Consider the following 21,320-nt stretch of genomic DNA (forward strand, 5'->3'; position numbering starts at 1 on the left):
ATGATCAATGAGACACAGGGATGGTCCGTCAATGAACCAGTCCGGCTGTAGTTTATCTTTCATTACAGCACCGCTGTAGTTATCCGTCCTTGCAAGAACATAAATGATGCATGTTTGTGTGTTTAACACGGGGACATTCTCAGGGCCATAAACGTACCATTTAGTTATTAAAAACCCAAATTGTAATGGCTGGGTCTAATGCGGTCTGATTAAAAGACATTTTTATGTCCACCTCTCGCCTGGAAAATCCACGCATGAAACATGGAGCCCCAGCAGTCTAATAACACCAGTTTAGCGCAATTTTTTTTTACCTTTGTCAATATTATACTTAGAGAAAGCACTTCCTTTGAAGAAGCACAATACTATTTCAGATAATTTCATTTAAATATCGCGTGGGGTGGTTTAATCATCATGCGCAACTGTAGAAACTGCCCTCTCACTAAAAACAACAACAAATGGGACTAATGTGTCATCGCAATGCTGAATGAGGCAGCTGCTCCATTCATAATAAAGGCCGTGGACGGATGTGCGTTCGAGCTTTGAAAACGAAGTGGGTGTATTTTCTGAATACCTCATTTCACTTCAAACCTGTGTAAGGATTGTGACTTCTCGCACTGCATCTCCAAAAGGGCCGACGTCCTATACGTGAGGGCTTGTCAGCTGTGCCCTGAAGATTTATCAAATTCCACTTACAATACATGTATAATGGAAATGAGCTCTTGTGTTGCAAAGATTAAAATTGCAAGGCTGTAGTAATCTATATTAATAATAATGCAATTCATCAATACCAGCCAGAACACCAGCAAGTTCCACAATGAAAGCGTGAGTGGTAATGAAGGTCCCTTTTTCGGCTCTTTTCTTCACTCAGTAAAAATATTTTGACTCTCCGACGCAGGGTGGTCGAAGGAGGAGGTCCGTCTGTCTGTATGTACACCGATCAACCACAACATTAAAACCATCACTTATAACCATTAATATTGTGTAGCTCCCCCTCGTGCCGCCAAAACAGCTCTGACCCGTGGAGGCATGGACTCCACAAGACCTGTTGAGGTGTCCTGTGGTATCTGGCACCAAGACGTTAGCAGCAGATGCTTTAAGTCCTGGAAGTTGTGAGGTGGGGTCCCCATGGATCGGGCTTGTTGTTCCAGCACATCCCACATATGCTCGATCTGATCGGACCCTAACCCCGGCCATCCACATGATGTAGAAGAAAACGTGATTCCTCAGGCCACCTTCTTCCATTGCTCCAAGGTCCAGTTCTGATGCTCACGTGCTAAATGTAGGCGCTGTTGGCCGTGGACAGGGGTCAACATGGACACTCTGACTGGTCTGTGGCTACACAGCCCCATACACAACAAGCTGTGATGCACTGTGTGTTCTGACACATTTCTATCATAGCAGCATTAACTTTTTCAGGAATTTGTGCTACAGTAGCTCTTCTGTGGCATCGGACCAGACGGGCTCAACTTCGCTCCACATGGGCACCAATGAGCCCCCACTTTTGGTAGGTACTAACCACTACATACTGGGAACCCCCCACAAGACCCGCCATTTTGGAGATGTTCTGACCCAGTTGTCCAGCCATCACAATTTGGCCTCAAGTCTCTCAGATCCCATTTTCGTGCTTCCAACACATCAACTTCAAGAACTGACTGTTCACTTGATATTCACTTCACCTGTCAGTAGTTTTAGTGTTGTGGCTGATCAGTGTACAGTATACAGTATGTCCTTTGAATATCTCGAAAACCGCTCATCCGATCTACTTAATACTTGGTGGGTGTGTGTGTGTGTGTGTGTGTGTGTGTGTGTGTGTGTGTGTGTGTGTGTGTGTGTGTGTGTGTGTGTGTGTGTGTGTGTGTACTGCCGGGGACCTAAGGACATGCAGTGTCAAATTTAGTGCAATTTGGACGCGTGACACGTGTTATGTTCAATAAACTTTAGATGAAACGCAAGCCAGCGGGGGGCTTCAGGGCTCTGCGACTGACTCACAAAGAGTGTCTTTCCCCGGTGTACGACTTTAACCGGCAGTTTCATCTTCACGGGAACACAGGGCTGAATCACTGACATTTTGTTAAACTGTGGCATTAAAATGTCTTAGAAAGTCTTTAATTTTTTAACAGGCAAGCACTAGTGCTCATAATTCCGAACCCCTGAATACAAAAATAAACATCTTGCAAACCTGAATTGGAATGTTGTCATGAATAACAGCTGGAGCTGGATATGTGAGAGAAAATAAATATGAAATCTGCAGGTAATCTCTCTTGAATGAGAGAGGAAAAAGTATGGAATTTCAGACCTGTAAATAGATGATCTGTGCCTTTTATTTGAACAGTTGGAACATTTCCAACTGAGGGAAGATTAGGATGTTTAGTGCTCTGTCGACGCTATGTTGAGACAGGTAAAGATGAGCAACATGCTCATGTTCAACATGCTCGCTGCGTCTGCATCTCATGAAAAAAAAAAAAAAAAAAAAGTGCGTTGTGTAAGTCATCTTAACAGCCTTTAAGCCAGCGAGCTTTCAGCGAGGCTCATTAAGGGAAAAGGATGTGTTGTCCCAGATCAGTGGCCAGAGTGCTTCCCGTGACCCGGGTCTGGGCACGGGACAGGCCCGGGTCATGGGCAGCCACGGGAGGCCAATGGAATGCATGGCTAATGAAGAGCCCTCAGCTTTGTTCTCAGGCTGGGAGTCATCAGGGCTCACACATCGATGCGCTCCGTGCTACATTTGTACACAAACGCATTCAAAGAGAAGCTCAGTTTAACATCGACGTTTGGGTGAACGCAGGTCAAACGCAAAGAGGCGTGCAGAGAAATGCATACGTATCCATATGTGCACAAACATCTCGTAACTCTGGTAAATTTAAATGTATTTCTGTGCATTTGTGCATTTTATCCGCCTGTGTTCAAGTTTTAAAGTTGTCACGCGGTACAGAAAACTGTGTTTTCCTCTTAAAAGCAACAAATTATAATTGAAGACACAAAAAAGTCTTATATTTTCAACTAAAACCAGCTATGCAATAGGGGTTGGACAAACACTGCAACACAGTATATATATATATATATATATATATATATATATATATATATATATATATATGGAAAATGTAAAAAGTTCACACTAGAGTGATATTATATCATGAAAGTAGGGCATTTAAGTAGAAGCATGCAATGGTGATTTCCTCATCTCAAACAATTTATTGAAACAAAAGCGAACAACAGCGGTGGGTTTACCACAACAAAAAATGTCAATGTCTCAATAACTTGTCATGTGCCCTTGAGCATCAATTACAGCTTGACAACGACGTCTTATGCTGTTCACAAGTCGACTTATTGTCTGCTGAGGCCTGGCCCCCCACTCTTCTTGAAGGCCCTCAGGTCATTGAGGTTCTGGGGGACAGAGTGACGAGCCTCTACACGGTGACTCAACTGATCCCATAGGTTTTCTATGGGATTCAGGTCTGGAGAAAGTGCAGGCCACTCCATTTGAGGTGCTCCAGTCTCCAGCAGCCGTTCCCTAATGATGCCACCTCCATGAGCTGGAGCATTGTCGTACATGAAGATGAACTTAGGCCTGTGTTGTTCATGCAGGGGCACAATGACTGGATTAATGATTTAATTCAGGGAGTATGGGCTTGTCACTGTACCATTCACAAATTGAGGGCAGTTCTGTATTGACTAGACACACCTGCCCACACTGTAACACCACCACCACCAAAGGCTCGTCTGGTGACAACAGTGGCTGATGCATAGCACTCTCCTTGACGTCTCCAACATCGTTGGCGGCCATCATTTCTGCTCAACGTGAATCGACTTTCATCAGAGAACAGCACTGAGGCCACTGGTCCCTCGTCCAGCGTAAATGCTCCCTGGCCCGTGCAAGACGATGATACCTGTGCCTGGTGGTGTGGTCAGGTACCCTTGCAGGTCGTCTAGCACGCAGACCACACTGATGGAAACGGTTTGGAATGGTCTGATGTGACACTCTAAGCTCAGTGGCCACTTCCCTCTGAGAACATCCTGTTTCAAGCCTCACAAAGGCGAGGTACTGTTGATCATTTGTTAGGTGTCGTCTTGGTTTCATGATGTCAAAATGTGAACAGCATGATGAAGAGGACTGTTTAAATACCAATTCTAATTGAACCAGGAAATGTATTGGTCGATTCATGGATCAAACACCTGTTGTGAATTTTGCCGTTCAGCTCCTTGTTAGAGAACAGCAAGTTGTGCAAAAAGTACTGAAACATTGAACAGTTGGACATGTGCATTAAAAAGTTTAGAGAAGGTCAAATTAAGTTCACCTGTAAAGGTTATAGTGCATTTTAGGTTCACCCTGAAATTTCACCCGAAAGCTGAATATCCCTAACTTTTTGTGAGTTATATTTATATATATAAATATATATATATATAGTTATCGGAATACAGCCAAAAGTATTTGAATTATACGACTATGCAATCTATGGTTTACCTTCTGTTTAAAAAACACATTGAAATCAGACTGCACTAGATAAATAGACAATATGATTGATTAATGTTGTTGAATATCTATTTAGCATATTTATCCTTCAATTATTTCAATTAGAGATATCCTGATGAATCATCATGGATCTTCTTGTGATAAATTCACGTATTGTAGAATCCCGATACCGTCGTTATTGAGGGACAATGTATTGCGATAGTATTGGACCCTGAGTTACCTGGTGAATCCTGCCCCTACTGTCCAATTTGATGTCAATGATATATTATATATTATATTTTCTGCACGGTGTATGCTTACCTGCATACAGGGTCAGGGTGAGGGTTAGGCTCTGTTGTCCATTATTGTTCACCATTGCGTGCACGTATACAGTATACTGTAGATGTGTGTGTGTGTGTGTGTGGTGGGGGGTTACACCTGCAAAGTATTAATTATTAGGCGGAGAGGGATAATGAGCAGAACCAAGAGTAATTTGTTTTTCTGACCTCGATCAAAAGCAACTCACGTAGAATAATGGATAATAATCAGGGAGGATATATTTAATCCCCATCCTCCTTTTCCAAACTAACACGGCGATTTTACGTGTGGGCTTTTGGAACACAAACTGTCTCTGCAGCTTGTGAATAGACAGAATCAACGCAATACTGTGGTGGACCAAGGGGCGTGGAAGGAAGCTGTCCCAAATCGGACCAATGAGCGCTCAAGCGGCGCTGATTGATCCGATTGGGGACAGGGAGCTTTCTTAATGTTTGTCCGTCCTGCAGAGGCGATGGGCGCAGGGGGCTCCAAGCGGTCCTTCCTCCTGCGCCCTGACTGATTGTTATTATTGTTATTGTTTACCGATTGGCCAGCGAGCCTTTCTGTTCCCTTACGTAATAAAAAAAACTCACACCATGTCGGCGCCCCAGTGCCAGAAAGACTCCGTCTCCCTCCCTAAACCCCATACCGGTGGGTAGAGACTCCCACAGATATATTCCATAATGCCAGAGGCTGGAGTCGAGCTCCCTGGGGAATAAGGTCTTGGTGTGTGTAAATAAGGCTGATGTGTTAGAAAATAATAAATCGGCAATGCTAAAGAAATTGACTTTGCTTCAGGATATTCTGTATTTTAGTCTTTGTATGGCACTTTAACTAAAAATGTAAGACAACCGTTATTAACACCTTCATTTATATTCAGATGCACTTTTGTTATTAATGCTAAAGTACGGTAGTAATGATAGGAACTGTAAAATTAAAGCAAAACCACTGTCGCTTTAAAACATCAGAGTGTTTCTTCAATTATTTAAATTTAAGGGTTACGCTTTGCTAAGCATTTGAATTAATTAAACTCCAAACATCAGGTAATTGCATTGAAGGTTGCAGCACGGTTATAGTCATGCATTGTCACATCAGGTGAAGGTGTCGAAATACAACCTCTTCAGATATCCTGAGGATATGCATTGATAGGATTTCACTGGTTTAGCTTCGTAGAAAATTCTCAAATCATAATTAAGGATGATAACATTTTGATGCTGTTCTCGCTCAGAATAGTTTTTTTGTTTTGGTTTTTTTTTTTACACATTTGCGTAATACCAAGAGATACGGAAAAATATATATCCATGCTCAAGGAAGCAAGGCCATTAGCGCCAGGAGGATGAGTAATCATCCAAGTGCTATTATTTTATTGTCATTTATTTATAGTGTGCCTGAAAATGCACTGGTCTTTTGCCAACAGCACTAAGCTGGAAAACAATCTCTATTGTCTCCCTGCCCAAAATCTATTTATCATGTCAGACATAAAAGGCTTTTTTAATAATAATAAAAAGTAAAAGAGGAGTCACAGAATTGGAAAGCCTAAATTACTAGGTATGCTTAAAAGATAAAACTAACCCGACTGTTATTGTTATTGTTAATAATAATAATAATAATAATAACAGTAATGTAAAAATGTGTCAGGATTTATATTACTGAAGGAGGGCATGCCTCCACACACACACACACACACACACACACACACACACACACACACACACACACACACACACACACACACACACACACACACACACACACACACACACACACACACACACACACACACACACACACACACACCTTAAAATAAGCAAAATGAAAAACAATAAGCAAATTGGTTGATAAGTGATAATAATGACAGACTGGGGGAACGAGACTGAGACTGGTGATGAGATGAGATGTATACAGTGTATATAGTGTGAATAGTATATATAGTATATATAGTGTATATAGTATATGCAGTATATAGCGTATATAGTATATATAGTGTATATATAGTATATAAAGGGTGATGCACTATGAGATGCTTGATGCTGAGATGCCGTGACTGTTCAGAGAGCTGGTCGTAAGTCCCAACAGTCGTTAAATAGGTAGGTTGTTAAGTGAGGACTACCTGTAGTTATGTCACCAATTGTCGTATGTTGTGAAATTATTGATATCGAGGTATAGGTTCTCTCGATACCTCCCCAGCCCTACCTGCTTCTTTAGGGAGAACTCAGATCTCCCCGTCTCTCTGGCCACCTACTTCCCTGACCGGCCGCGTTTGGAGACTCCAGCAATGCAGTAGATAGAGTTATCCGGAGGGATCTTTTTATTCGGGGCGAGCAGGCTTTATGAGCCTCATGTGGAGTGCAGTGCTGTAGTCAGGGTGTAGGAGTTAGTATATGCAGGAACTGTATGGGAACTTAACCTTGACCCGGGGATTGGAATGCGAGAAAGAGGGAACGGCGTACCCAGCAGCTGGGAGTATGTACTGGCAAATGGCCAAAGGACAATCACAGTAACACTTAAGCCCCGCTCCTCAAAAGACTGCCGGATGTGTCTGCATCTCATTAGATGCTTCACAGCTGACTCATGAAAGTGAAAATGTATTGCTCCCTTTAATCAACTGTTTACCCTGATAAACTCCAGCCGGAGAGTAATACCAGTAAGACCATACTGTAGGCATGGTGTGTTGCCGACGGTCCGCAACCTCATGTTTCAGCTATCGCCATTAACCTTGGATGTGGAGTATTCAACGGGAGGATAATTATGTCCGGTAGAAAGGGCTTCTTACTGGCAGCCTTGCTCCCGGATCAGGTGCATGTCCCGGAGGCCCATTCAGGAGCTCGGCGGAGGCCGCTCCCTCGGCTTGGTCCAGCAGGCCCAGTTGGTAAGTGATGCTGGCCATCTCCTCCTGCAGACGCTCCGTTTGGACGGTGATCTCTGCGATCTTCTCAGCGGCGGAGGCCGTCAGGAAGGCCTCCTTGAGGTCCACCAGATGGAAGGTCCTTTTCTCCTCCAGATGCACCAATCGGATGAGCTCTTCGAACTGGCTGTTCACGTAGGTTTCCAACTCGTCCGGAGACATCTGGCGAGAGGAGAAGAAGAGAGACAGGCGGACCTCTCAAATCAAGTCAGCGTCGACATGAATCATCGGGACATATCAAAAAATAGAGACGCACAGACTGACACGCACCCATAAACGAGGAGGCAGAAAATAGACATTGTAGGATTGGAAAAATGAGCGAGGTAAATAAACTTGAAAAAAAGCAGGTGAAAGAGGCAGAGTTAAGAATAGACGCAAAGTACAACACATTGAACATAAAAACACTGAATGTCACTTTAATGAGGCCATTGGTCTCTCTCTCGTCATGCTGTGGCTAATTGACAGCGTGAGGAAACTCCACTGGAGGCCATATCTCTGCACCGAGACCTCAGAGTCTCCTTCTATCAGGACGGCCCATCTGTTAGGCTTTCAAGGCAGCTACACTTCCAACCAAGACTCACATTTAATACACATCTCTGCTCCCTGACATTCTTACTTTCGGTCGCAATGCCTCGCAACAAGCCATCTCGGCGCGCAGACCTTTCCCCCCAGCATGGCAGTTGACGTGGTTCCACTTGACAAGAAACCCGCTCCCCAAAACCCCTCAACACTTCTACCCCAGAATAAGTTCTCACTGGAACAGTCCACCTCGGCTGCTTCATACGCCCTTCCTGTCTCCCATAAAGAATAGAACCGTTGGCATCGGAGGTCCCCCCCAGGGACAAGTCACGTTATGTATTTGGCTCCACTATGCTCACAATCAGATTCCCTGAATTGCACATTAAACAAACCGAAGGAACTATTTAATTTCACCTCCCTCGTAAATAGGCTACACAAGCCACTTATAATTTGGAATGAGAGCGGGGGAGAGTTATCTCCTTCTTAGTGACTCCTCGTGTCTCATTAACTCTTTGCTCCACAACAAATGTTTACGTCCTTAACAACCATCAGCGAGCGAGTTTTTGTTGTAGTCAAAGGTTTTGCTGATATAAATACACCTACACAAACGCTTCAAGTCTTCACTCTTTCTGAGGGTTATGAATGTTACACAGCTCTGTGGGTAACTGCGGTGATAGATTCATTTGCTGGTAGGAATTGATAAGAACCACGTTTGGATTGATATTGTAAAAAGGGGATTCCGGAGCAGTGATTCTCACACTTTTTGAAGCAACTACCACCCCTGATCACGCCAAAGCACGGAGAGTACCTCCTACGAGCCACCATCCCATAACAGAAACCTCTCATTTCCTCATCACATGCAATCTCGAATACTGTTTTTGCACTGAAATTAGCAGGTATACCCCGTTATTTATTTTTTATTTTTTTAAGGCAGGTAAACCCGCTAAAATAGGCGAGTGACGCCTTTCCCATTGCCAGGAGAAATGGCGTTGTTTCGATTTTTATTTTTTTCTGGTGTGTCACATTCAACATCATGTAACGCGCCTCATTGGAAAAAAAAAAAACTGAAAGGAGACAGCAACTTCAACAAATAATGACATCGCCGAGCGAGCCTCGGTTCCCTTCGTTCCTACAAAAAAGCTGGATCGCTGAAGGACCGGTGCGTGGACCTTTGGCGGTGGGGAGCGAAGACGCTCCTCCGGTTCGCGGACCGGCTTGGGGCGGGGCTGGAGTGGCTCGGAACCTGGCGGGGAGCGTGAGGCTTCTCTGCTGTGCTCCCCACGGTGCGATCCTCACACTCAAAACATTTCATGGTCCCACATGATGCGTGGAAAAAAAGTCAATAACTTCTGACATTGATTTTGGATTCGAAATGGGATTTGCAATGATGTAATGATACACAGATATTCTTGTCTATTTTCGGGGCAATGTCCAGAACTTTGACGCGTTCCGCATCGCGCTGTTAAGGGGCCAAAATTTGCGGGTCAACTCGGGTGTCATGTTTACATCAGAGCTGGAGCCAATCAAAACCTGGGTCTGTTGCAGGATCGTTTGACCCGGGACTGAAAGCCGAGTGTAACCTTTCCCACTAATGACAAAGGCCGGATTTTAGTGGGTGTTACCAGGTTTTTGGCGCAGTGGGAAAGGGGTATAACAGTAGTAGCGTTGAGATCGACCAATTGTTCAAAATGTAAAGTCTGAGAATAATAGTAATACCTTTGATTGACTTCACACTCTTCAAAAGTCAACCCCGAAAAGGTGACACAGCAAGATGTCGCCAAGGAAAACGGGTACACAATGTAAGCAGGTCGACTGTAGCCGTATTCATCACAGTTGTGTCAAATCAATAACTCAATAAGTAGGCATAGTATCCGAGATGAATTGTTTTGTATATAAAAACTGAACCCACAATCTGTCGCATCTTTGCTGTGGAGTGAGCTTCGAAATCTGCTCTGGTCTATTGGCCAAGCGCGGCGCTGATTTTCCATTGTGCTTCTGGTGTTACCCAGGGGTCGGTAAGCAAAGAAATAATGGTTTAGTGTCATCAGCCAGGCTCAGGGACGGCTTCTCTCACCACCTCCTTTTTTAATCAAGTTCCTCCAAAAAGCACCCCCCAACGCCCCCCAGCATAACCTCCAAGGCAGATGGGGCCCAGGCTCTTGGATCACTGCCTCTGTGTTTAGAGAGCAGGAGCCCTATGCCCTCTGGGCGCTTTGTTCGGGAACAGAGTTTCTCTCTGCATCTGTCCTGCGGATGAGCAGGGGGTCATTCATGCGAGCTAATCTTCATTTACATGGTTGCAAGCCGAGGCCTCCGACTGGAGCCACCGGGGCCACAGTGCTTACAAGGACACGCAGCGAGAGAAATGCCAAAACAAGTAGGCGAGGGCGGGTAGGCTGGGAGACCAATCTAGAGAACGTATAATTCCTCTTTTTAAAAAATAGTATTATTACCATAGAAGACTAAAAACCCAATACCCTCAGGTTGGAAGACAAGAAAGAGAAATGTTCAAATGACTGAAGTGCCAATTCGGAAGATTTTAAGTGGCAATGCCCAAATGTAAGAGCATAAATATGAAAAGGCTACTGAAAAATATATCAATGTAGAGTTCTCGTGTGCGGCAAAAAAAAAAAAAAAAAAAAAGTTTTTTTTTGTTGCAAAAGCAAAGTTCCGAGACATTCGACCTACTTTCCACATGACCACAAAGTACACATGCTTATGGAATTAACTTCATTGACAATGCTGTCCTTTGTATAAACATAAGTTTTAAACTCTTGTGACTGAGCTTAGATAACGGTGTTAAACACTTTCCTGCCACATATCAGGCCACGCTTAAACAAACAAATTCTCATTTTTCCCCAGAATGCCCAGAAATACCCGACCCGCTGCCTCCTCACATTAAATGTTTAGGGCAATGCTTCTTGTTTTCTTTTTTATTTTTTAAATGTATTGTTTTCCCCCAAACGGCCCCTTAAAAAGCATTAATAGAACATTAGGAGTAAATGGATTTGATTTGTCTTTTTCCCCCGCCCCCCGCCCCGCCGCCACAGTGGCCCTGTTCCAAATGAACACTTTAATCCATTTAGTACTCTCTTGCACTCGTTTCCCCCTCTTTTATCTCTCCCAGAAATCTGATTCTGAGACCTGACCAAACAACGCGGGGGATACGTAGAAATTAAATTAGAGACAAGCCATTTTCTCTGAGTCAGCTGAGTAAAATGTATTCCAAAAAAACCCCCAAAAAACAAAACAAAACAAAAAACCTGTAAGAGGCACGCAAAAAGCCGAGAGGAGGGGATGAATGAAGGCGTCGTCGCCATTATAGCGGCGGAGTTTAGATTTCCTGGGTGTGAGAAAAGCAACGGCAGCCGAGGAAGTTCTAGCCGGGCATGAACGAAGTATATTGGACTCGTTGACTGAAAAAAAAAATTTAAATAAAAAATAAAAAAAGATAGGAAAGAGAGGGCTCACGGGCCCGTTTATTGTCTAGTATCTACGTATAGGAAAGAGACTTCATTTCAATGAGCGAGGTGAACACGGCGACTACCTGCCGTCTCCGTCGTAAGCCCCCACCCAAGCGCCACACTCATTGTTTCCCCACCGTTTAACACTAACTTTAACGAGTATTGACAGCACGGGCTCCAACGATCGGGACAACAGGAGGCTACGCGCATGTGGAGTCGACCTTCTGCTCCCGCATGAATATGTATGGAGTCTCATCACTGTTTTTATGCATTTTATTCCGTTTTCCCGGTGGAGTTGGGAGATCAGCTCAGAGAGATTAAAATCCGGATACCCGCGGCAAAGAACATAATTAAGCAGACGGGATTTAATAAGCAAAACACAAGCTAGGGGTTAAATCTTTTTAATCAATCACCCTATACAACACACGCGTGTACACGTCGGAAAATACACATTCAAAGACACTCACTTCTTCCCGTACCCCTTTAGGACGAAGCCGCGGTTCCAACTCCTCAAACTACTTGCGTGCACGCACGCACGCACGCACGCACGCACGTGCGCACACTTTCCTCGCCGGGAGGCATGACATGCATAATAAGAAGTTCTGACATTTCGGAGAAGCGGACAAATCCACATAATGGTGCCTGACATATTTCCCAGCGAGTAGAGAGGAGTGGGAGTGAGCCGCACCACTCTGGCGGGACGGCGGGACCAAAATGTCCGTGAAGGCCCGGGGGTAAGGCTGATATTTCAGTATGATAATGGGGGTGGGAGTAGAAGCCCCCCCCTCACCCACATCCAAAACAGGCATTACCGCCTGCAAATCGTATAAATTAACCTTTTACATTATGCCACCGCTCCATAGGTCACGCTGGCCAGATTTTGAGAAACGTGCCCCATCTTCCACAGTAACTAGGTGAGGTCTGGTCAGGCAGCCCGGACCCTGTCACATACCCACACGGCATAAAGTGTGGTCAGATTTGATCTGGAACTGGGGCGATTTGCAGTGGAATTACAATGTTTGCCTCTTATCAAAACTTTGGCCGAACTTGTTATTTGTTTCTATATATTTTTCACCCCCCCCCTTTATCCCCTTCCGGGAGAAGCAATGTTAATGAGTAGCTTAGCTGATCAGAACACGGTAAGATCGTCCTCCGGAGAGGGGAATTGGTGCCGGCCACGGATGTATAATAGAGATGCTGTACTCTTGACATTCCACAAGTCCTCCAAAGGACAAAGTTGTTCCAACTGGTTGTTATTATTATTATTATTATGTTATTACGAAAGAAATATAGACAGCGCTTTTAATCGGGAGCTTCCACGTCATTCTTCACTTCTACCACCGATTGAACGCCTCGTCATGATGACACCTGTAGTTTTCGACATAAAAAGGTCCCTGTAGAACAAGCCATGTATAAATCAAGTTTTGTCGAAGAGCAAGGGAAATAAGCCGTTTGCCTGTTTCGCCACAAACTCCGCCGCAGTGAAGACACAGCCGTGCGGAATGCGATAAGGAAGGATTAGAAAGAGATTATGTCATAAAGGCGTCGGATAGTAAACACGAGAGCCAATTATTTAAATCCATATAATATTCATTCATTGTGCCTCATTCACAAGGCCTGCCCGCTGGTTTCTCTCAGCTCAGATATAATTCCACGAGGAGCTTAGCATTGCCGGCGCGGTCATCAGAATGCAGTACGGAGTCGTTCCGTCCCTGGCTTTAGTTGCTGTGGAATTTATTTGACTCAGCGGTTCCTGCCGAAAGTCGCTGGTTTGCGCTTCGATTTGAGAAACCGTCACAGGCAAGGTTTGCATTGAAACTAGGAATCGAGATCCCAACCCCTGTTTCCCACAGAAATGGATTGCATTTGTGGCGGTGCGAGGGTGCAAATCACGCCCCGGTTGCTCCCTCAGGACACACAGAGGACCCAAAACGCACTTTGGATTTTGATCACCGATGTCATATTATTTCGGGGGGCTTTAATGCACAATCGGAATGAACAGAATGTGACATTGACGAGCGCCGCTGCTGTTTGGCTCTCGGCCAAAAGCTAGAAGGCAAGTCGCATGGGAGAGGAAAGGAATACGGAGGATTTCAAGCGGCGCGCTCCAGTTTCGGCGCACCGCAGGGCGGATATTACGATCGGCAGCTCGGGCTTGGCACCGAAATGAGACACCGAAATCGGCGTTGGGATTCGGTCCGGTAGATACCGATTGTATAGGGACCCGAGCGCTACTGGGTTTTCGGTACAGCACCGAAGCTGTTCAATGAAATAAGATTAAAAAAAAAAAAAAAAGTGAAAATCAATATGCGGCTGTCAAAAAATCTATGTATGGGAAACACTGCTAATCTTTTTCTTTGAAATGGTATGACAGACTAAGAAGTTAAAATCATGAATAGTACATAGCTAAAATCTCTGTCGATGGAAAATTATTGGTGATTCGGTATTAAAATTATAAGGAAAAAGATGACTATGAGATTTCTGTTTTATGGCTCAGGATCAGTCATTCTAATTTTCCTTCACAGAGGTGGGTTCATGTTATCCTGCTCACTTTGTTACTCCAACAGTCATGAGTCAATTCACCACAACCATTCTGTTCAATCTTCATTCAGTATTGTACAATTCTGGATTGTACAGCATTGTAGAGCATGTAGAAGTCATCAGGAATGTATCATATCAGCTAATAAGGGCAGTACACAATATTAGGTAATCAAATCTAAAAATCTGTAATAACACGTTAATATTTTGTATAAACGCTGCAAGGATATGATGTAATGTTCTATTTCATAGCGCCAACTACACCTATGTTTACATTTACGTCTACATTGCACTTTTAGCGAGGGTTTCTAAATTGGTTCTGCTTACTTCTTCCTAATTTTTAATTAGTGGACTCGAGCAAGTAAACATATAGTCCATTAATCCCGGAAATGACATAAAGAAGAGTTCCTGTATCCGGCGATTTCTATGGCAATAGCGAGCGAGACACTGATCATCTTCAACCAAGCTTGCCAGGGTCTGCAGGAGACGGGCACTTACCGCAGGATCGTTCCACTTGCTCTTGATCTTCTCCCCCATCTGATGTGTGCAGCCCAGCAGGTCGTACCCCTCCCTGTTCTGAGAGTGGGGCACACAAACGTTTCAAAATCAGCTCAAATATATTAATAATGCGACGCAAAATGACTTTGCGCGGTGAGCATGTCATGTTGGTTGACGCCCAGTGAGATAGGCTGGGCTGTGCCTCACAACTGAGATATGCACCTGCGCTCTGCATAATGAAGAATAACTAAATACGTGAAATAAATAACTTGTGCAGTAGAGGTACTGCACTCGCTATTTATTACACGTATTAAGTTATTCTTAAGTGCTTTTCCTACACCTTTAGAGCCAACAAACTTGTACAGTCTCTTCGTAAATGAACAAAGACTGACATGTTCGGTGGGCTGTTTAAAAAACAGGGCATTAGGTAACGATAACAACCTCCACATTGGGAAGCCACGTCGATATTCCGGGAGAACTGGGAATCCTTTCACGTGGATCAATGCGATCAAACAGGATATTCCATTTCACTGTCCACAAGTGGACTCAATGTAGGCCTGGTGTAAATAATGTGGCTCCTGGCAGTCTGGGTTTATACACAAAGACCTATATGTACTGTAGCCATGATATAGACCAGAGTCTCACTGGAATGTTTTTGTCTTTTATTAGAATAAGAACCCCCCGTAACCGTGAGTGGGTTCTGGCAACACACAAAACAAAAGTTAAACACATATCCAGGGGTCGTAACGAACATCGTTTTCAGCTGCCGCAAGATATTTTTGGGGCGCGAGCTTCCTCAAAAGAGCCGTCAGCGAAACCCAGTCGTTTGTGCCGAAGCGGCAGCGAAGGGAAAAACCTAAAACCTTGATGGGAAATAGGCAAACTTTGATCCCGTCACATTTCCATTCCTAATCGGCGCCCTCTGCTCTATATAACACACTGTAAACACGGCGATAACCACAAACCCCACCGTCCGCTGAGATGAGCCCGTGCATGGGGATGATGAGGGCAAGGAATCCTTTCAAAGGACTTGAGACGGTTACGAGAACAGAGAGCTCCACTTTGATATCAGCTCCAAAAATCTTTCTTTGATGAAACTTTTTTTTTTAATACTGGGAATACTGACTTAAAGGGCATGTAGTTCTTTAACAACAAAATGTAAAAAGCACTTTTGAACTCGTAGAAAATGTTTGACGTCATTTTTAGAACAAATACAGTACAGCTTTACCAATAGTTTTGATGATGAGCCACTGGAACGTTTTAACTATTGAAACTGATTTATTGTTTTTGTTCATTTTTTTAAATGTGTCTAATTTGCAGTGGTGTAAAGTTACAAATTAAAAATACTTTGTTACTGTACTTCGTTTTTTTTTTGGGAGTATCTGTACTTTACTTGAGTTGGAGATTTTTTGGGCGGGGCTAAATCATGACTCGATGGGGGTCATACTCGGCATGGCCCCTCCCCTAACACTTTATAAACACCAGGTGTGAATGGGAGCATCAGTGGTGACATAAGCTAAGCTAACAGCCCGGAGTTTAGGATGAAACACTGTTTTGGGAATAAACACCTGGAGTAAAAGGCGTCTTCAGGGAGACCGTGACCATCTTGGCGCTGATAGCATGGGTGCGTCCGGGTGCCCCCCCTTGGCGTTGCGCCCTCAATGTCCCACAGCAGAGATCATCCTGCTCCGCTGTGTCTGCCCCGGCACCCACCGGCGGGAACATTAATCGGAGCCTATGCGCCCAACATATAAAGAAGTAGATAAATATGTCCCATTGGTTTGACTACGTGGGGTTTGGTTACGTTAGCATTAGCTGCATGCTAGCAGGCCGCAGGTTCCTGACCTGGCATAGAGGAGCCAGCAGGGGGCACCGGAGCAGCCAGACAGCGGCGCTTTGAGGTGAGAAACTAGACACACAGGACTGGGTTCAGCACAACATTGGAAACATGGAAGTTACGCCAATGTAAACTATTATATATATATATATATATGTATGAAATTATTATTATATATTACGCGGTTGGGCGTCCTTTTTTTACGATTTTTAAACCCAATTTTTAAGGCTGTCAATCGCTGAAAATATTTCATCGTGATTAATCGCATGACTGTCCATAGTGTCCAATACTAATTATCAACATGGGAGTGGACAAATATGCCTGATTTATGCAAATGTATGTTTACTGGATATCAGTTAACAACCCAAAACAATGATAAATATTGCCCAGAAAGCCAAAAAGGTACTGCATTTAGCATAAAAAAAAAAAATGCTGAAATCATTACATTACAAACTCATGCCCAACAAATATCTGTAAAACACTTTAATGTCTGGGTTTTCAACATTTACAACTAAATTGTCCCGTTTTTCCACCACAACTAAAATAAAATAATATAATTGCTTTCAACGCTTACATAGACGTTTATCATGTTCTGTCCCACTCAAACAAACAAACAATGCACCGCGCGTCTGAATTCAACACTGATTGGTCTGTATGTGTGTCAATCAATCAACGTGTCGTTGTCGAGGCTGTTGCTAGTCTATCACAGGCGCTGTGAGCCACAAACGCTCTGTCTGACAGAATCTGTCTATCTGCCGTCTGTGCCTGCATCAGCACACATACCTGTCAACACTCCCCTTTTTCCCCGGGGATTCACTCATATTTTTAACCTTTCGAATCGATGTGCGATCGGAGAAACAGGGACGGAGGCTCTGGAAAAAGAAAATACTTGAGTGTCATTAATATCAGCTACTTTAAGACTAACATAAGTAGCACTCATAAGTCCGAATTATATTTTCCAGCTGGCCTGGGAACGCCTCAGGGTCCCCCCAGGAGGAACTGGAAAACGCTGCCGGGGAGAAGGGGGCCTGGAGCTCCTTGCTCAGCCTTCTGCCACCACGACCCGGCCCCCGATAAGCGGTGGAAAATAGGATGGATGGATGGATGGATGGACAAGTAGCATTCCAATTAGTGACTTTCACTTTAACCAAGCCGTTTTTTTAATAAGTTATCTCTACTCTTACTCAAGTGCGGCTTGAGTACTTTTTCCACCACTGCTAATTCGTGTTTTTGTTTTTACTTTCATGCGTGCATAAGTCATAATGTGAATTGTTATGATGATGGGAGTATCAATTGGGTATCTCCTCAAATGTTATGATCAGGTACTTATTTATAATTATTTATTAGGGATGTCCCGATTCCGATTCAAAATCAAAAATCGATGGAAATGAGGGAGAGGGCGAGAAGACGACAGCCTCCACGTGGCCTCCCCTGCAAGTAACAAGATATGGTGCAAGACCAGCTTGTGAAAGGACTATGTCAAGCTATGGGCATTCTAGCATTGGCAATTACTATTAAACCTCATTTAACTCACCTTCTGCCACTGGTAGGCCTCGTGCAGGGTGATGATCTCGTGGTCTCGGTGGTCCCCCTGCACGGCGCAGACAACGCAGATGATCTGCTCGTCCGTTTTGCAGTACAGGGATCCTTCCTGTCCATGCATGCCGCAGCGCAGCCTCTCCACTGTCACCACCTCCCTCTTCCCGGGCTCTGCGGCGGGCTCCGCAGCGGCCTCCGCGGCGCCCTCGGCCCGCTCGCTACGCTCAGCCTCCGATGGCAGACCGCCCTTGCCCTCAGCCTCCCCTCGCTCCTCTGCTACTCCGGTTCTCGCCGTTCTATCTTCCCCAGTGTCCTGAACTAAGGCCTCCTCATTTAAATTAAGTTCACCAATTTTGATTTCCATCCCCATTCCCATTCCCATCACCGCCCCCGCCCCTGCCCCTGCCCCTGCCCCTGCCCCTCCCCCTGGCTCTGCCTCTGCCTCTGCCTCTGCATCAGGTCCCGCATCGCCCCCAGAGCTTCTGTCCATCCCCAGCCTCTGAGTTTGCTTCCCTTCATGGTTATAAAGGGCTAGCGGATGATGCGTTCGGAGTTCATGGCCCGCAGCATGCACCGGGCAGAAGGCGAAGCTGCAGATGTCGCACAGCTGCGTGGCAGGCTGGGCTTCATCCGGTTCGCATGCATCGCATGACCCGTCCATCTGCGGCAGGTCATCGGGTTTCTGCCCCATCCCCTCACTCCGGGGTTCACCCTGGTCGGTCATCATCGGCAATAGAAATTCAGGGACTCTGGAATGGCGAAGTCTATTGGATGAAGTGAATAAAAGTACACTTTATGTTTAATTCTGACCATGGATCATGACCATGGCCCATTTGTGAACGATATCATCTATACCCTTTTGTCTACATGAGAGCATTGAGTCGAAGGGGAATTTGTTCTCTGCATTTTACCCATCTTATCTATCTACAGTAGGAGCAGTGGGCGGCCACAGCACAGTGCCGGGGACCAACTGCAGTTCCAGAGCCAATGCCTTGGCCATGGGCACCAGCAGAAGTGTCTAACCCTGACATGCCTGTCCTGAGGGTGGGAGGGAACCCAAGTGAATGGGGAGAACGTGCAAACTTAGAAGAAAAACACGGAATGGGCCCGGATGGGTTCAAACCCAGAACCATTTTGCTGTGACGCAAGTGGCAACAGCTCTAACCGTTTAGCCACCACGCCGTCTTATTTACAATTATACAACAATGCAAATGTGGGACACAATCCCAAAACAAAACATCATCTGGTTCTCCGTGCTGTAAGGACAGTGCACTGTGGCTGGCTGTCATCCGTGCAAATAAACAACCAAACAAGAAATACTATATTACCTCGTCGTGTGGCCCTGACCTTTGCACATTTGCTTCACTTTATTGCTGCTCTACTGAGGATTTTAGAAACCGGGTCGACTGTCACACGAAACCCACTCAGGAGGATCTTCTTCTCTGTTTCCTTTTTCCTATTTCCCATTTGGATCCTTAGGGGGCTTCCTTAGTTCCTACTCAGAGCTGTTTGTGTATTCTTTGCCTGTGCTGTGGACAGAAGGAGAGGACTGGCAGGTTGTCCCCATCTACCCTGGCCTGGTCCGGCTGCTGACCACGTCTCTACCATCGCCCAGGTGGGGCTTAATACAAGGGAATGCCGTTGAGAGCCCTTGAGACTCCACAGTGAGATAGAAATAACACTTGACTTGACCACTGACCCTTCCTCCCCTGCTCCAGCTCAGCAATCTATAGATGTTAGTTTTATTAATCTGCGTGTACATTATTGGCAGTGATCCGCACACAAACGCAAATAAAAACACACATACGCATCGCCTCTTACCCGGTGCGCCTCTCACTCCACTGTGGACTTGCCGCCTTCCCCTTCTCCCTCCTATCTACCGACCGGGGGTTGATTCAAGGCGGTGGCGCAGGATTTAGCTCCGCACGGTAGCACTTCCTTAGCGTCGCTTGCGTTTCACGTCCCGCTCCGCTCGGAGTTTGTGTTCGAGCACCAGCGGCGACGCAGCGGCTCCGCTCGCACCGCGGCGCAGTCACTTCCGTGTTTTCGTCGCTCACTTCCTGCTTCGAGCAAAGTGCGGTGCGCGGCCCCCTCCGCGGTCGCGGTCCTGGGCCAATGATTACCAACCGTGTTATTGGCACGAATGAAAAAAACAATTGTCAACAATTGTTAGAAGATAGAAATAAAATAATGATCGTTTTGTTTTACATCTTCTATACGATGTTATATATATGTACTACAACACACACACGCACACACACACACACACACACACACACACACACACATGCTTTGGATGGTGGCCGGTGAAATGGATCCTCTTCATTTGACCCATCCTGGCTTGTCCTTCCTCCCGGGGGCACAGCCAGGAGCAGTGGGCAGCATTCGTGGACGCGCCCGGGGACCTGGTGACGAGTGTCCATCGCTGGTCAGACGATGATGGGTGCATGTTTTTGGTGGGGGTCCTTACTGACGTGAGGTGGAGGAAACCCCATGTGAGCACGGGGAGAACATGCAAACTCCACACAGAAAGGCTCCTATTTGGGAGATAACCCACGCGGAGCACGATGCCAAGAGCGCCCCAGGCGGGAATCGAACCCAGACCTTCTTGCTGTGAGGCAGCAGTGCAATGCACTGTTGCCACATGAAAATATATATATATACATATATATATACTGAAAATGTATATATGTCTATATATACACACATCTATATATAGTGTGAATATATATTTATATATATATACTATATATATATATATATATATATATATATATATATATATATATATATATATATACACTGAAAATGTATATACGTCTATATATACACACATCTATATATAGTGTGAATATATATTTATATATATTCAGATTCATATATATATGTTCAGATTCAGAAACAAAACAATATCTATAAGATAATATTTTTTATGTATGTACTTACTCAGCAGCGCGAATGTTGGTCTTGATATTGTTTTATAATATTTTGTCAAGGTTCTCTGTTGCGGTGAATTTTATTCAGAGATTCATTTCTTGGCAATATCCGCGAGCCATTTTGGCAAATTTTTTTTTCATCGCACCGCATCAATATTGAAGTATCGGTCTAAAAAAAAAAAACAGAAGTGATAGCCTTTTTTGATATTTTTCATTATCGGTCACTAAACAGCTCTGTAAGACAATTCAAAGCAGTGCATACGGACAGTGCGGTGAGATGAGGGCTGAAAAGAGCGACAGATAAGGGAAAAGT

The 21,320-nt window shown here is 44.8% G+C and overlaps 1 protein-coding gene across 1 annotated transcript in view; it reads right to left on the bottom strand.

Annotated features, from left to right (window-relative positions):
- Positions 1-20,030, bottom strand: part of trim44 (tripartite motif containing 44) — a 51,188-nt gene extending 31,158 nt beyond the window's left edge. The window contains exons 1-5 of the mRNA XM_080002802.1: positions 19,893-20,030; positions 18,508-18,835; positions 18,067-18,426; positions 14,696-14,773; positions 7,545-7,838 (exon numbers count right to left, since the gene is read on the bottom strand). Coding sequence (XP_079858928.1) covers positions 7,545-7,838; positions 14,696-14,773; positions 18,067-18,426; positions 18,508-18,798 — 1,023 coding nt within the window. The 5' untranslated portion in view covers positions 18,799-18,835; positions 19,893-20,030. The remainder of the gene's footprint in view (positions 1-7,544; positions 7,839-14,695; positions 14,774-18,066; positions 18,427-18,507; positions 18,836-19,892) is intronic.
- Positions 20,031-21,320: the final 1,290 nt, after the last annotated feature.

The sequence above is a fragment of the Zeus faber genome (genome assembly GCF_960531495.2).
Source record: "Zeus faber genome assembly, chromosome: 6".
NCBI classification, from domain to species: Eukaryota; Metazoa; Chordata; class Actinopteri; order Zeiformes; family Zeidae; genus Zeus; species Zeus faber.